This window comes from Tamandua tetradactyla, chromosome 4 (assembly GCF_023851605.1).
Source record: "Tamandua tetradactyla isolate mTamTet1 chromosome 4, mTamTet1.pri, whole genome shotgun sequence".
In the NCBI taxonomy this organism is placed as follows: domain Eukaryota; kingdom Metazoa; phylum Chordata; class Mammalia; order Pilosa; family Myrmecophagidae; genus Tamandua; species Tamandua tetradactyla.
The window spans coordinates 112,373,459-112,391,678 of record NC_135330.1 but is presented as its reverse complement, the minus strand read 5'-3'; the positions used below and the strand labels follow the sequence as shown (position 1 = coordinate 112,391,678).

Sequence of the window (18,220 nt, the reverse complement as noted above, 5' to 3'; positions counted from 1 at the left end):
TTTAAGTATCTGCACATCCTTAAGTCTATCAAGGAATTTCTAACCATCTCTCCACCTCCACTTGACCCAAACTGACTACTTGGCCACAGACTTGACATGTTAACTCACACCCCTTTCCTTCTCACTCTATTACTTCTCCTAAGACAAGGAATCCCTGTAACATATTATATATTTCCCCTGTCTTATGATTAATTTTAGCATCTATTCATCTGAAATGAGCCTGGAGAGTGTGGAGAGTCTATCTTAGACCTTTAAAGTTGAATTTTGTCTTCTTTGTTCTGGACTGCATTATTTCCACTCATTGAAGCAATGCATAAAAATTACTGAGAATGTAAAATACGTCATGACAAAGCAATGCAGCAAGAATGGCTATGAATGTAAATATATTGCATGAAATTTCCAAACGTTATCCTGCCATAGTTGTATATGCTTGGATAGGCCCTCTCTGATGGAAGGTGAAACACAAAGTAGTGACAAAATAATTTTAGGTGGTCTCTGCGTAGCTAACTCCTGAGCTTCTTTTTTTTCTTTTTCCTTCTTTCTGTGTGGGATCTAAACTGAGGGAAGAGCTGAATTACACATACATCAAGGCAATATTGGGGAAAAAGTGAGGCTTTCTCTTGGGCAGTGATTTCTAGCTGTTATGCTTGTAAGATGACATATTATTTTGTGAACCAAGAAGTATGTTATGTAATTCATAGAAATGTATTTTAAAATATGTTTATATAGGGTACAAAAAGACTGAGATTGATGGAAAATTATCCATGTAAAAATCAGTGAGTATATCATTTTCTTTATGCAAGATAATTGTACTATGTAGTATTTAAAAACCATATTGAAAACAGAGCCAACTGAGATTGTGTGGGTGAGGGCTCTGGAGATTCCTTTCCAGAGGATGTGTTTCATTAACCTATTTATGGTGGCTTACTATATCATAAAGTAAATACTTTCTTTTACTCCTAGTGATGCTACATTTAAGCTTTGTGTTTTGTTTTGTTTATCTAGATTTCATTAAAACTGGAAAAAAAAGGGAATCGTGGGTAGAAGGTATATACGGAGATGGTTACAAGACCGTTGCGGTAACACAATATGAAGCAATAATGACCATAACCAAAATGGCCGTAATAAACTGTCAAATATATGGGAGAAATGCACTTAATCTTAAGGTATGCGAGGTATTTTAATGACGGTGCCTTACTGTATTATCAGTCATGTTTTGCTTTACCTTCCCAATGTACGTTCTGTTTCCATGATACCAAAAGGGTCCTTCTTGTTAGAATTGGTATTTCCCAGGGACATGTACAAATTGCACCTTTAAACCTTTCTGTTCTAGTTTGCCTTCAGTCCACCAATGTAGTTTATAAAGATATATTTGAATGTGGTTAAAGGGAATATATATTTTACTAGAATAAAAATGTTAAAAAAGAGAACCATAGGATGGCACAACACAGCGAACACTAAGGTCAACCATAGGCTATAGCCACTAGAGCAATTATAAAAATGTTCTCTCATCAGTTGTAACAAATGTACCACAGTAATATAAGGTACTAATAATAAGGTGCTAATAAAAGGTGGTATATGGGAACAATATATTGAATGCATGATTTTTCTGTAAACCTACAACTCCTCTAATAATTAAAAGAAAATGCTAGGATTCAAAAGCAATTACAGTGTTTTTTTCATTACCTAGTATGATAAAAGAAGTAGAGTCCTGGGTTATCATATTTTTTAGTTATTGGCAATCTTTGGTTCTTGTGCCAACTCTAGCACTAGACTGGCTTTCCACAGAAAGCCCACTCTGATGAAGAGCCATAGTGTTTATTAAGCACCTACTATGTGTAGAGCAAATGTGTTCTAGTTTGCTAGCTGCTGGAATGTAATATACCAGAAATGGAATGGCTTTAAAAAGGGGAATTTAATAAGTTGCTAGTTTACAGTTCTAAGGCTGAGAAATGAAATGAAATGAAATGAAAACAAGTCTATAGAAATGTCCAATCAAAGGCATCCAGGGAAAGATAACGTTGGTTCAAGAAAGCCAATGAAGTTCCGTGTTTCTCTCTCAAGTGAAAGGGCACATGGTGAACACGGTCAGAGCTTCTCTCTCATCTGGAAAGACATGTGGCAAACTCGCATCATCTGCTAGCTTTCTCTCCTGGCTTCCTTTCATGAAACTCCCCAGGAGGCGTTTTATTTCTTAATCTTCAAAGGTCACTGGCTGGTGGTCTCTGCTTCTCGTGGCTATGTCATTCTGCTCTCTCAGAATCTCTAGCTTTCTCCAGAATGTTTTTCTCTGTTATAGGATTCCCATAAACTAATCAAGACCCATCTGAATGGGTGGAGACACGTCATTACCTAATCCAGTTTAACAACCACTCTTGATTGAATCACATCTCCAGGGAGATGATCTAATTGCAGTTTCAAACATACAATGCTGAATAGGGATTAGAAGAAGTGGCTGCCTTTACAAAATGGGATTAGGATTAAAACATGGTTTTTCTAGGGTACATACATCATTTCAAACCAGCATAAAATGTTACTATTATACTTACAGTTCTGCAGAGGAAGTATTACAGTCTATATTTTCAGATGTCAGAAAACAAGACTTGATAAAAATAACTTGCCCAAGATCACACAGCAGGTAAGGGGCAAGCTTGAATTTAGAGCTAGAACTTTTTGGTCTCAAAATCTGTGCTCTTTCTTCTGCAATCTTGTAATTTTTAAATAATTTCAAACTCATAAGAAAAGTAGCAAAAGAACTCCCACATACTCTTTACCAGATTCTTTGATTTTTAATATTTTGCCACATTTGCTTTATTGTTCTCTCTCTTTTGCCCTGTCTTGCTTAAAACCATTTAGGAAAAAGCTGCAGACAGGACATTGTCTACATAATCAAAGTGCAGTTGTCAACTTCCTTGTCTTTACTCTAATTTTTTCAACTGTCCCAATTTTTTAACAGTGATTTTTTCTGACAAGTCAGAAAAAAATATGCTTGTCATGAGTCCTTTAGTTTTTTAAAAATTCTTTGTTTTTATGATAAAATAAAAGATATAAAAGCCATACAATCAAATAAACAGTTTAATTAATTATTTTATGTTTACATTTTTGCATCATGTTGCTTTCCATAATCCTGTAAGGACTGCATATTGACAAACTATCATAAATGGCACACATGTTAACTCACATCTCTAGTGCCTACTACCCTGCACTGCTTAACTTATTAAAGTTACAATATAGTTACACATAAATCACCACAACAGAACAGATAAAAAGATGTGGAATCTTTTTTATTACTATTATTTTTCTTGTTTATTATTGAATTGTAGGAGATAGGTATCTAATTATCAGTCCCTTTTCATATACACATTTGAAAACATTTTCTGGAAATCTGTGGTTCACCTAGTCCTCCTTTTAAATGAAATTTTATTAAGATCTATTCACTCACCATATAATCCATCTAAAGTGTACAATCAATGGCTTACAATATCATCATATAGTTGTGCATTCATCATCACAATAAATTTTTGAACATTTTAATTACTCCAAAAGTAAAAATAAAAATAAAAAGTAATACACTAAACATCCCATAACCCTTATACCCCTTATCTATCTATCTATCTATTTATTTTTCTCTTTATTTTATTAAGATATGGACTCTTGGTTAATTTTTTATTATAAGAAAACATTGAGTTTATTGCTAACTGAGGTAAGGGTGAATGTGATCTCTGCAAAGAGTCAGCATTATCTCAGAATGGGGATGTAATAACCTGCTTAAACCATCTGAGAATACATTCTGAATTATCAGCAAAGTAAGTTACTAATAGAAAAGACAAGAGACATAATTATCTTTGAAAGGAAAAATTGTGAGTTATCAGGGACAAGATGGGAGTGGTGATATTTTTAAGATTTTCTAAATCACCTCACAGATAGATATATTCAGAACAACCAGATGCAAAAGAAAAAGAAAAACGGTGGACGTCATCTTCAACGAAACTTGATAAAATGTATCCTCCAAAGTCCAGAATACGATAACATGGGACCAATCCCCCCCCAGCAGCAAGACCTCATAGGAACAGCAGCTATGCAAGAAACAGCGAAGGAAAGGAAAGTGGGATTGTTGATGGATTTGAGAACTAGGCTAGAATGCGCAAACAAGTATTCACCCATAAGGAAAGTCACTGCAAAGAGTGGAGAACTTAGCAAGTAGATCTGAGAACAACCCTTGAAATTGAGGAAAACATTTTCACAGGCTCCAGTGTGCTGGTGAGGGCACTGGGACAACTAAAGTTCCCAAGGCTGTCAGAAATAATCGACAAAAACTGTTCCAGAAACACAGAACCCTACACTCAGGAAAACAACTGGGAACAGAATCCAAATTGAGCAGGCCAGGAGCTCTGGACATGAAGGAAAAGAAATGTGTGTGGTGGAGTTGGTGGGAATTGAATCAGAGTGGGAGATCTCAGAAAGTACTGTTGAGGAAGCTACACAGAGAAATTGCATTTCTCTTTTTGAACATTTCTACCAGAGCAGGGACTTTTAGGCCATGAAGACAGGAAGTAAATTCTATATGAAGAAATATCCTCCTAAAAGTACAAGAAAAGCCTTCTTATTTGAACATAAACAACAGGAAAATTTGTAGTCAAATCTCACATGCGAAATATTTTGTGATCATGCTAATAAATACAACAATGTAGATGAAATGGACAACTTCCTAGAAAGGCACGAACAACCAACTTTGACTCAAAAAGAAATAGATGGGGCGGGCCGCGGTGGCTCAGCGGGCAAGAGTGCTTGCCTGCCATGCCGGAGGACCCCGGTTCGATTCCCGGCCCCAGCCCATGTAAAAAACAAACAAACAAACAAAATATAATAAAATAAGAAAATGTTTAAAGATGTTTCCCTTTCTTCCTCCTTTCCTTCCTTCTATCCTTCCTTCCTTCTCTGTCTTTCTTTAAAAAAAAAAAAAAAAAAAAAAAAAGAAATAGATGACCTCAACAAACCAATCACAAGTAAAGAAATTGAATCAGTCATTCAAAAGCTTCCCAAAAAAAAAAAAAGTCCAGGACCAGATGGCTTCACATGTGAATTCTACCAAACATTCCAGAAAGAATTAGTACCAATCCTGCTCAAACTCTTCAAAAAAATTGAAACGGAGGGAAAGCTACCTAATTCATTCTATGAAGTCAACATCACCCCATATCAAAACCAGGCAGAGATATCACAAAAAAAGAAAACTACAGACCAATCTCTCTAATGAATATAGATGCAAAAATCCTCAACAAAATTCTAGCAAATTGAATCCAGCAACACATTAAAAGAATTATACATCATGACCAAGTAGGATTCATCCCAGGTATGCAAGGATGGTTCAACATAAGAAAATCAATTAATGTAATACACCATATCAACAAATCAAAGCAGAAAAATCACATGATCATCTAAATTGATGCAGAGAAGGCATTTGACAAAATTCAACATCCTTTCCTGTTGAAAACACCTCAAAGGATAGGAATACAAAGGAACTTCCTTAAAATGAGAAAGGGAATATATGAAAAACCCACAGCTAATATCATCCTCAATGGGGAAAAACTGAAAACTTTCCCCCTAAGATCAGGAACAAGACAAGGATGTCCACTATCACCACTGTTATTCAACATTGTGTTGGAAGTTCTAGCCAGAGCAATTAGACAAGAAAAAGAAATACAAGGCATCAAAATTGGAAAGGAAGAAGTAAAACTATCACTGTTTGCAGATGATATGATTCTATATGTCGAAAACCCTGAAAAATCCACAGCAAAACTACTAGAGCTAATAAACGGGTACAGCAAAGTGGCAGGTTACAAGATCAACATTCAAAAATATGCAGTGTTTCTATACACTAGTAATGAGCAATCTGAGGGGGAAATCAAGAAACAGATTCCATTTACAATTGCAACCAAAAGAATAAAATACTTAGGAATAAATTTAACTAAAGAGACAAAAGACCTATACAAAGAAAACTATAAGAAACTGTTAAAAGAAATCACAGAAGACCTAAATAGATGGAAGGGCATACCGTGTTCATGGATTGGAAGACTAAATATAGTTAAGATGTCAATTCTACCTAAATTGATTTACACATTCAATGCAATATCAATCAAAATCCCAACAACTTACTTTTCAGAAATAGAAAAACCAATAAACAAATTTATCTGGAAGGGCAGGGTGCCCTGAATTGCTAAAAGTATCTTGAGGGAAAAAAATGAAGCTGGAGGTCTCACGGTGTCTGACTTTAAAGCATATTATGAAGCCACAGTGGTCAAAACAGCATGGTACTGGCATAAAGATAGATACATTGACCAATGGAATCTAATAGAGTGTTCAGATACAGACCCTCTCATCTATGGACACTTGATCTTTGATAAAGCAGTCAAGCCAATTCACCTGAGACAGAACAGTCTCTTCAATAAATGGTGCCTAGGGAACTGGATATCCATATGCAAAAGAATGAAAGAGGACCCGTATCTCACACCCTATACAAAAGTTAACTCAAAATGGATCAAAGATCTAAACATCAGGCCTAAGACCATAAAACAGTTAGAGGAAAATGTAGGGAAATATCTTATAAATCTTATAATTGGAGGCAGTTTTATAGACCTTACACCTAAAGCAAGAGCACTGAAGAAAGAAAGAAAGAAATGAGAACTCCTCAAAATTAAACACTTTTGTGCATCAAAGAACTTCATCAAGAAAGTAAAAAGACAGCCTACACAATGGGAGACAATATTTGGAAACGACATATCAGATAAAGGTCTAGTATCCAGAATTTATAAAGAGATTGTTCAACTCAACAACAAAAAGACAGCCAATCCAAATACAAAATGGGAAAAAGACTTGAACAGACACTTCTCAGAAGAGGAAATACAAATGGCCAAAAAGCACATGAAGAGATGCTCAACATCCCTGGCCGTCAGAGAAATGCAAATCAAAACCACAATGAGATATCATCTCACACCCACCAGAAAGGCCATTATCAACATAACAGAAAATGACAAGTGCTGGAGAGGATGTGGAGGAAGAGGCACACTTATCCACTGTTGGTGGGAATGTCAAATGGTGCAACCACTGTGGAAGGCGGTTTGGCAGTTCCTCAAAAAGCTGAATATAGAATTGCCATACGACCCAGCAATACCATTGCTAGGTATCTACTCAGAGGACATAAGGGCAAAGACACAAATGGACATTTGTACACCAATGTTTATAGCAGCATTATTTACAATTGCAAAGAGATGGAAACAGCCAAAATGTCCATCAACAGACGAGTGGCTAAACAAACTGTGGTATATACATACGATGGAATATTATGCAGCTTTAAGACAGAATAAACTTATGAAGCATGTAATAACATGGATGGACCTAGAGAACATTATGCTGAGTGAGACTAGCCAAAAACTAAAGGACAAATACTGTATGGTCCCACTGATGTGAACCGACATTAGAGAATAAACTTGGAATATGTCATTGGTAACAGAGACCATCAGGAGTCAGAAATAGGGTAATATAATGGGTAATTGGAGCTGAAGGGATACAGACTGTGCAACAGGACTGGATACAAAAACTCAAAAATGGGCAGCACAATACTACCTAATTGTAATGTAATTATGTTAAAACACTGAATGAAGCTGCATCTGAACTATAGTTTTTCTTTGTTTTTTTATATATTTTTTGTATTTTTTATTTTTATTTTTTCTCTATATTATCATTTTATTTCTTTTTCTGTTGTCTTGCTATTTCTTTTTCTAAATCGATGCAAATGTACTAAGAAATGATGATCATACATCTATGTGATGATATTAAGAATTACTGATTGCATATGTAGAATGGAATGATTTCTAAATATTGTGTTAGTTAATTTTTTTTAATTAATAAAAAAAAAAGAAAGTAGAGGAGTATAATTTTAGGGGCATAACTTGAATAGAGTAGTGGAATAGAGATGAAACTAGATTTCTATGATGTAATTTGAGCCATAGTTTTAACTTGCACAAATAGAAATACTTCACATAATTATTGAAATATATCAAAATTTAATTTTGAAATCCATAAATTCAAAGTCAAGTGAAAAGAAATTAACTTGATTGTTGATCTGTTTTTGTTGTTTTTAAGCATTTTTATTGAGATAAATTCACATACTCTATAAGCCATTTAAAGTGAACAATCAGTGTTTTTTAGTATATCCACAGAGTTTTACATTTATCAGCACAATTAATTCTACAACACTGACGTCCTATATAGTGTTAACTATGTTATACCGTCCCATATTTCATCTTATGGCTTTTGAAAATATTTTTCAAAATATTTTGAAATATTTTGGGTATAATTTATGTAAGAAAACCACACCAATTGTATGCTACAATTTGATTAATTTTTCACAGATTGAACATGCCCATGTCATGTGCACCCAGATCAAGCAACAAAATATCAGTGGTGGGTGCAAGGGTAGTTCAGTGGTAGAATTCTCGCCGGACATGCAGGAGACCAAGGTTCAATTCCCGGTCTGTACACTTTCCAGACAAACAAACAAGGCAAAACAAGTAGAAAAGCAAACCAAACAAAACCTCAACAAATGGTGCTGCCATAAGGGGATACTCACATGGGAAAAAATGAAATGTGACTCTCCACCATAGAGCATCCAAAAATAAAACATATCACCAGTAATCCAGAAGCCCTTCCTTGTGACCTCTTCCAGTCGGTACCAACCCTCTAAGGGAAGCAACCTACCTGACTTCCAGCACCATAGATTGGGTTGGCCCATTTTGAATTTGCAAGAATGGAATCATACCATATGTACTCTTTCATGTCTGGATTCTGTAGCTAAAGCTTATGTTTATGAGATTCAGCCATTTCGTTGATAGAGTAGTTGCAATTTTTTCATTCTCGTTGCTGTGTGAGTATATCAAATTGTATTTATCCATTCACAATCCTGTTTCTAATTTGGGACTATTATGAATAATGCTGTCAATGTTTTGTAGATGTTTTTTGGTGAACAAATATACACATTTCTGTTTGCATGCAAATTGCTGGGTCAAAAGATTTGTGTATATTCAGTTTTACTAGATAATGTGAAATAGTTTCCAGAGTGTTTCCCAAAGTGATTGTATCAATTTGCTCCTCCATGCAGAGTCTGTGTGAGTTTTTGTTGCTTCACATTCTCACCCAGATTTGGCATTGACTTTCTTTTTCATTTTAGTAATTCTGGAGAAACTTGTCTTTTTTATCTACAAAATCTGTTTCTTGGCAAAGTAATTCTAGGAGTAATGATGAATCATAGCATTGTTATTGCATTTCCTCATACAGTTGTGACTCACTCACTATTTAAAAAATTACATATTTTCAGTAACAAGTTTAACAATTAATAAGTATAGGATGTATATAATACAATTATGCATGCACATTTTCCATGTTTTATCCAAAGCACTAAATGTTCATATATTAAAAAAAAAAAAAAGATCTAAACTTCAGGTCTAAGACCATAAAACAGTTAGAGGAAAATGTAGGGAAATATCTTATAAATCTTATAATTGGAGGCAGTTTTATAGACCTTACACCTAAAGCAAGAGCACTGAAGAAAGAAAGAAAGAAATGGGAACTCCTCAAAATTAAACACTTTTGTGCATCAAAGAACTTCATCAAGAAAGTAAAAGACAGCCTACACAATAGGAGACAATATTTGGAAACAACATATCAGATAAAGGTCTAGTATCCAGAATTTATAAAGAGATTGTTCAACTCAACAACAAGAAGACAGCCAATCCAATTACAAAATGGGGAAAAGACTTGAACAGACACTTCTCAGAAGAGGAAATACAAATGGCCAAAAGGCACATGAAGAGATGCTCAACGTCCCTGGCCATCAGAGAAATGCAAATCAAAACCACAATGAGATATCATCTCACACCCACCAGAAAGGCCATTATCAACAAAACAAAAAATGACAAGTGCTGGAGAGGATGTGGAGAAAGAGGCACACTTATTCACTGTTGGTGGGAATGTCAAATGGTGCAACCACTGTGGAAGGCAGTTTGGCAGTTCCTCAAAAAGCTGAATATAGAATTGCCATATGACCCAGCAATACCATTGCTAGGTATCTACTCAGAGGACATAAGGGCAAAGACACAAACGGACATTTGAACACCAATGTTTCTAGCAGCATTATTTACAATTGCAAGGAGATGGAAACAGCCAAAATGTCCATCAACAGACAAGTGGCTAAACAAACTGTGGTATATACATACAATTGAATATTTTGCAGCTGTAAGACAGAATAAACTTATGAAGTATGAACAACACGGATGGATCTTGAGAACATTATGCTGAATGAGACTAGCCAAAAACTAAAGGACAAATACTGTTTGGTCTCACTGATATGAACTAACATTAGTGAATAAACTTGGAATATTTCGTTGATAACAGAGACCATCAGGAGATAGAAATAGGGTAAGATATTGGGTAATTGGAGCTGAAGGGATACAGACTGTGCAGCAGGACTGGATACAAAAACTCAGAAATGGACAGCACAATACTACCTAACTGTAATATAATTATGCTAAAACACTGAATGAAGCTGCATGTGAGAATGATAGAGGGAGGAGGGCTGGGGACATATTGAAATCAGAAAGAAAGATAGATGTTAAAGATTGAGATGGTATAATCTAGGAATGCCTAGAGTGTACAATAATAGTGAAATGTACGATGTAAAAATTTTAAAAATGTTTTTGCATGAGGAAGAAGAAAGAAATGTCATTATTGCAGGGTGCTGAAAATAGACGGTAATTAATATTTTAAAATGTCACCTTCTGTGTGAGACTAAAGCAAAAAATGTTTATTTGTTACAAAATTTATATTTTGACTAGTGCATTTCCTAATATAACTTATGTAGATAGTTTGATTGAAAGCCAAAAGTACTTGGAATCTCAGGTAGGACATGAGATTTTGTTGGTTTCTCCAGTGATGCCCCGATGAATCCCAGAGTGTTTCGATCAGTGAGTGGAAAAGTATCTGCAAAGCCCACTTTGGGGAGTGGCGAGAACGGGGAGAAATTCAACTTCCCCAAGTTGAATTCTTGATATTCTCACAAACAGTGTGGACAATCAAAGCTATAGGCAGAGCTCCCAGTCTTGGTGTTTGTTCATATGAAACTTAACCCCACAAAGGATAGGTCAAGTCTACTTAAAATCTAGGCCTAAGAGTCACCCCCAAGAGAGCCTCCTTTGTTGCTGAGATGTGACCGCTCTCTCCAGCCAACACGACGAGCAGTCTCACCACCCTCCACCTCTCTGCATGGGACATGACTCTCAGGGGTGTGGACCTTCCTGGCAACATGGAACAGAGATCCTGGAACGAGCAGAGACTCAGCATCAAGGGATTGAGAAAAACCCTAGAATGAGCTGAGACTTAGCATCAAGGGATTGAGAAAACCTTCTCGACCAAAAGGGGGAAGAGTGAAATGAGTCAAAGTGTCAATGACTGAGAGATTCCAAATAGAGTCGAGAGGTTAGCCTGGAGGTTATTCTTACGCATTAAGTAGATATCACCTTGTTGTTCAAGATGTAGTGGAGAGGCTGGAGGGAACTGCCTGAAAATGCAGAGCTGTGTTCCAGTAGCCATGTTTCTTGATGATGATTGAACAATGATATAGCTTTCACAATGTGACTCTGTGAATGTGAAAACCTTGTGTCTGATGCTCCTTTTATCTACTATATCAACAAATGACTAGAACATATGGAATAAAAATAAATAATAGGGGGAACAAATGTTAAAATAAATTTAGTTTGAAATGCTGATGATGAATGAAAGCGAGGGGTAAGGGGTATGGTATGTATAATCTTTTTTTTTCTGTTATGATTTTATTTCTTTTTCTGTTGTCTTTTTATTTCTTTTTCTAAATCAATGCAAATGTTCTAAGAAAAAAATATTTTGTGATCGAAAGAAGGTAATGATGTGAATAATAAACTAACAAACAAGGAATCTACAGAATTATGGTCATAAGAAACCTAGTATTTTAAGCATAATATAATTGGAACATAATATTTTAAAATGAGCTAAAAAGAAATTAAAAGTGAGAAGAGCTATAAAACTCTCCTCTTAAAGAACAGCATCAATCACAAATGGAAAAAACTCAGAATTTATATTTACTGATAATAGGAGGTAAAAAGAGAACTGATAAGTTCAGGAAAGAATTAGAAAACAAAATTAAAAATGAAATTTAAATTGGAAGGAACACAGAGATATCACAGGAAAAAAGCAAGAAAAACAGGTAATAGTTAGGAGAAAATGAAAAATTTAACAGAAATAAAATGATAAAAAGATTCAGAAGGAAGTGTACAAAACAAGAAAAGAAGACTCAAAAGATTTATAGTAGCAATCCCCAAAGAAATGTAACAAAACAAATATTATAAAGCTACAATTCATGGAAACATGCTTGAAATAAGAAAAAAATTGCAACCTCCATATCCAAGAGCTCAAGGTTTGCCCAGGAAAATTGACCCAGAATGATCAACACTGAGCCATATTCTTATAAAACTACTGGACTTTTAAAAAAGAAAAAATTACTTGAACCTCAACGCAGAAACACTGTGTTACTTGTAACTGGAATGATGATGTAATTTATTGTCCAAGTCAGGAAAGTTTAAGAATTCAGGAGGCAGTGAAATAACTATAACGCATTTTTAAAATAATTTATTCAAGTGAAATTCATATAACATAAAACTAGCCATTTTGAAATGTACAATTCAGTGGCATTTAATACATTCGCAATATTGTGCAACCACCATCCTTACTTATCTAGTTCCAAGACATCGGAAAGAAAACCCTATATCCATTAAGCAGACACTGTTATCTACCACCTCCGTCCCCAATCCCAGCCTCTGGCAACTTCCAATCTGCTGTCCATCTCTATGGATTTACTTATTCTGGACATTTCTTTTAAGTGGAATTATATATGATCTTTTGTGCCTTTCACTCAGCATAATGTCTTGACAATGCATCCACATTGTGGCATGTGTCAGTACTGCATTCCTTCTAGTGGTTGAATAATATTCCATTTTATTCCATGTATTTATACTATACGTTTTGTTTACCCATTCACTCATGAACAGACATTTAGGTTGTTTCCACCATTTGGCTATTGTGGCTAGTGCTGCTATGAACATTTGTGAATAAGCATTTGTTTGAAAACTTGTTTTCAGTTCTTTTGGATGTTTACCTAGGAGTAGAATTGCTGAGTCTTATTACAATTCTAAGTTTAATTTTTTGGGAACTGCCAAACTGTTTTTCTCAGTAGCTGAGTCATTTTACATTCCCACCAATAAATAATGTATGAGAGCTTCAATTTCTCCACATTCTTGCCAACACCTGTTATGTTCACAATATTAGTTTTTGAAATATTAATTGACCAACACATTGGTTTCCATTGATGAAACTCTAAAAATGATTCTGCTCAAAATTATTTTGAAAAATAAAGTTCTTTCAAAAAATAAAAATATTATCTATGTATCTTTAAGCAAAATTATTTTTTAAAACTTCTTTTTAATGATTTTGAATCTTAAGTAGGCACATGTATCTGTATTTCTCCAAAACCATGTTACTGATTTATTGTTTTGAGAAATATATATTTTTTCAAAATGCTTGCATTTCAAACAGACTTTGAATAAAATTTAGTGAAAATGGGATGATGATCTGAAAGGGCAGGCAGGAAAGGGGGCTCTTTAGGATGATGACAATGTTCTGTTTCTTGAAATTCAGACTGGTCACACAAGTGTGTCACTTTGTAAAAATTCAACAAGTTGTTCACATATGATCTATGCACTTTTAAAAATATGCTATCCTCAATAAAAAGTTTTATTAAAAGGCATTCAAGGAAAGGGTTGCGGTAACTGGTGAATGCCGAATCAAGAAAATGCAGCTTTAAAAACGATGAACAGGGCTCTTGGTGTCCTTGCTTTTCTCTCCTTCAGATACTACCAGGCAGGCTGTGGGTCCATGGCCCTGTTCCAGAGGTAACAGAATAACCTGTATGTGCATACTGGAGTGCCTATATGTTTGGTGCCAATCTATCAGTGGAGGCTTGAAAGACTGAATGAGAACATTTATCTCCAGCTGGCCCTTCCAGAATTCACCCTGGAGGCAGAAGTAGCTTACTGGTAGCTTAAGCAGTCTAAGAAACACTAACGTCAAAGAAGTCTGGGACAAAGATTTACCTATATTAAGTCACACAGGAAGTAGAGGGAGCATTTGAATTCCTGTAAATGGGGAATTCCTAATGCCAGGAGCAAGCACAAGCCTAGGACAAAAAACAGGCTCCATGCACACCCAAATTAGATAGAGAGGAGCCCGCTTTGTGCACTCACCTTGGGCTGATCTTCATAGGAATGCTGAACTCTAAATGAGGTAACCAGTCAAAGCAGAGCCAATCTGTGAAAGATGCTTTTTGCTTTTCTTTGTTTGTTTGTTTTTTTTAGCTCCTGGCACTTAAGGAAATCTCTATCATATCCACTAGTTGGATACAAATTTAAGGAACACACAGCTCAGAACTAAATCAAGTTAACAGTTTAAAATATTAAACTGTGTAGTGTGCAACAAAAAAATTACAGGACAAACAGGAAATGATAGGCCAGCCAATGGAACAGAATAAAAATCCAGAAACTATCCGTGAAGCAAAGCAGACTTTGGACATACCAAGGTCTTAAAAAAATGATCTTTGATATGCTCTAAGGAAAGAAAGAAAATGTAGAAAGAATTAAAAGATTAGAGGAAAAATTGAATGAGTGTATGAGAATCTCAATAAAGAAATAGGCATTTTAAAAAGGAACAAACAGAACTACAGGAGATGAAGACCACAATAACTAAAATGAAAAAATCCCAAGAGGGTTTCAACAGCAGATCACAGCTGTTAGAAGAAAGAATCAATGATCTGAAATATGAGAAAATTGGAATGATTTGGTCTGAGGAGCACAAAGAAAAACAATTTTAAAATGCAAGGAGAAGAGGGTGCATATGTAGTTTGGTTGTAGAATTCTGACCTGCTATGTAGGAGACTCAAGTTCAATTTCCAGCCCATGAACAACCCTCCCCCCAAAAAATAAATGGTGCTGCAATAATAGGATACTCACTTGGAAAAAGAATAAAATGTGGCCCCCACCACACAGCATAAAAAAAGCAAGCAGAGTGCTCACTTTGGCAGCATATATACTAAAATTGGAATGATACAGAGAAGATTAGCATGGCCCCTGTGCAAGGATAACACATAAATGCATGAAATATTTTTATATATTTTTAAGTATATTAAGAATATTTTTAAGTAAAGAGATTAAATCAGTCATCAAAAATCTTCTTTCAAAGAAAAACCTGGGACCAGATGGTTTGACAGGGGACTTACATCAAACATTCCAAAAAGAACTAGCCATCATTCCTGCTCAAACTCTGTCAAAAAATTGAGGAGAAAGGAACGCTACCTAACTCATTTTATGATGCTAACATCACTCTAATACCCAAACTGCATAGAGACACTACGAGAAAAAAAAACCACAAGCCAGTCTCCCTAATGAATATAGTTGCAAAAATTCTCAATGAAACACTTGCAAATTGAATTCAAAGGCACATTAAAAGAATTATGCACCATGACCAAGTGGGGTTTATCCAGGCATGCAAGGATGGCTCAACACAAGAAAAGCAATCAATGTAAAGCAAGTTATTAACAATTTGAAAGGGAAAAATCACATGATTATCTTGATAGATGGTGAAAAAGCATTCGACAAAATTCAGTATCCTTTTCTGATAAAAAACACTACAAAAGGTTGGAATCAATGTAAACTTCCTCAATATGATAAAGAGTATATACGAAAAACCCACAGTCAGCATCATATTCAAAGGTGAGTAACTGAAAGCCTTTCTCCTGAGATTGGAATGAGACAAGGATGCCCACAGTCACCACTATTTCCTGACATTGTGCTAGAAGTCCTAGTTAGAGCAATCAGGCAAGGAAAAGAAATAAAAGACATCCAGACTGCAAAGGAAGTAATAAAACTTTCATTATCTGCAGATGACATGATCCTATACTTTGAAAATCCTGAGAAGTCTAGACAAAGCCACTTAGGCTAATAAATTCAGCAAAGGATACAAGATTAACATGCAAAAATCAGTAATGTTTCTATACACAAGTAATGACCTAACTGAGGAGACAATTAAGGAAAAAATTCCATTCACAGATAGCAACTAAAAGAATCAAGTATCTAGGAATAAACCAGGGATATAAAGGATCTGTACACAGAAAACTACAAGACATTGCTAAAATAAGTCAAACAAGATTTATTTTATAACAAGATAATCAAAAAATATTCTGTGTTCCAGATAGGAAGACTGAATGTCACTAAGATGTCAATTCTACCCAAATTGATCTACAGATTCAACCCAATACCAATAAAAATTCCAACATCCTACTTTGAATACTTGGAAAAACTAGTTATTAGACTTATTTGGAAGGTAAAGGGGCTCCAAATAGCCAAAACATACTGAAAAAGAAGAATGAAGTTAAAAACACTCCCTGGTTTTAAAGCATATGTAAAGCCACAGTGGTCAAAACAGCATGATAGTGGCACAGAGACAGACATACTTATCAGTGGAATCAAATTGAGGGTTTGGAAATAGACCACCAGAACTATAATCAATTGATCTTCAACAAGGCCCCCAAATCCACTGAACTAAGACAGAAAAGTTTTTTCAATAAATGGGGCTGGGAGAACTGGTTATCCATAGCCAAAGGAATGAAAGAGAACCCCTGCCTTACGCTCTCTATAAAAATAAACTCACAGTGAATCAAAGACCTAAATATAAAGTCAGTAGTTGAGTTAAAACCACAATGATATGCAATTTTATACCCATCAGACTGTTAAAAATGGAAAAGTCTGACGACTTGTGTCTTAGCAGTTGTGTATTAACAATCTCATATATTAATGTAGACATGAAGCTATGTGGATTCTGTGTACCACTTGTGGGAATAAAACTGCTACAAAAAAAAAGAGCCAGTACCATAAAACTTCTAAAAGAAATATAGGGAAACATCTTCAAGACCTTCTTAAGCCTTATACCCAAAGCACAAGCAACAAAAGAAAAAATAGATAAATAAGAACTCTTCAAAATCAAATGCTTCTATGCCTCAAAGGACTTTGTCAAAAAGATGATGAGGCAACCAACTTGATGGGAGAAAGTATTTGTAAACAATATATCTGAAAAGGGTTTGATATCCAGTATATATGAAGAGACAGTACAACTCAAGAACAGAAAAGTAAACAACCCAGTTATAAAATCGGCAAAAGATATGAATAAGCATTTTTCTGAAGAGGAAATACAAATGGCTAAAAAGCACATGAAAAGATGTTCAACTTCATTAGCTATAAAGGAAATGGAAATCAAAACCAGAATGAGATATCATCTCACATTTCCTGTCGTTACACAGGAAACTACGAGTGTTAGAGAGAATATGGAGAAGTTGGAACACTTATTCATTGCTGGTGGGAATGTATAATGGTACAGCTGCCATGGAAGACAGTTTGGTGGTTCCTCAGAAAACTACATATTGAGTTGCCCTATGACCTGGCAATACCAGTACCTGGTATATACCAGAAGAGTTGAAGCAGTGTCATGAACAGACACTTACACACTGAGGTTCATAGCAGCATTATGCACAATTGCCAAAAGATGGAAACAACCCAGTGTTTATCAACAGACTAGTGGATAAACAAAATGTGGTATATACCTATGATGAAATATCATGCAGCAGTAAGAAGAAATGAAGTCCTGAAGCATATGACAACATGGATGAAGCTTGAGGACATAAGCTGAATGAAATAAGCCAGACACCAAAGGATAGATGCAGTATGTTTTCTCTAATATAAACTCCCTTGAAAATGCAAACTTGGAGTCTTAAAATATAAAATAGAAGGAACCTAGAGATAGACAGGACCTAGAGAAGAGGGAACGGTAACTAACATGTACAGATTAGTTAATGAGATTGAATTTAAAAGTACAGGAATGGATAGAGATGATGGTTGTTCATTTATAACTTACAGTGCCATATTGAAATATTTTGAGTATTTTCCCAGTAACGGGATTGCCTAATCACTTGGTGACCCTGTATTTAGACTCCTGTGAATCCACTACATTATCCTCCAGAAGGGCTGCTCCATTCTGC

The 18,220-nt window shown here is 35.3% G+C and overlaps 1 protein-coding gene and 1 non-coding gene across 3 annotated transcripts in view; both read left to right on the top strand.

Annotated features, from left to right (window-relative positions):
* The window catches only part of LRRC63 (leucine rich repeat containing 63), a 70,852-nt gene that overhangs the window by 17,666 nt on the left and 34,966 nt on the right, over window positions 1-18,220 (top strand). For both annotated transcript variants that reach the window (XM_077158263.1, XM_077158262.1), the window contains exon 5: window positions 1,006-1,166. In XM_077158263.1, the coding sequence (XP_077014378.1) occupies window positions 1,006-1,166 (161 nt within the window). The remainder of the gene's footprint in view (window positions 1-1,005; window positions 1,167-18,220) is intronic.
* On the top strand, window positions 15,199-15,308 carry LOC143681818 (U6 spliceosomal RNA). The gene has a single exon (XR_013174875.1). It is a non-coding gene; the product is annotated as a U6 spliceosomal RNA (small nuclear RNA).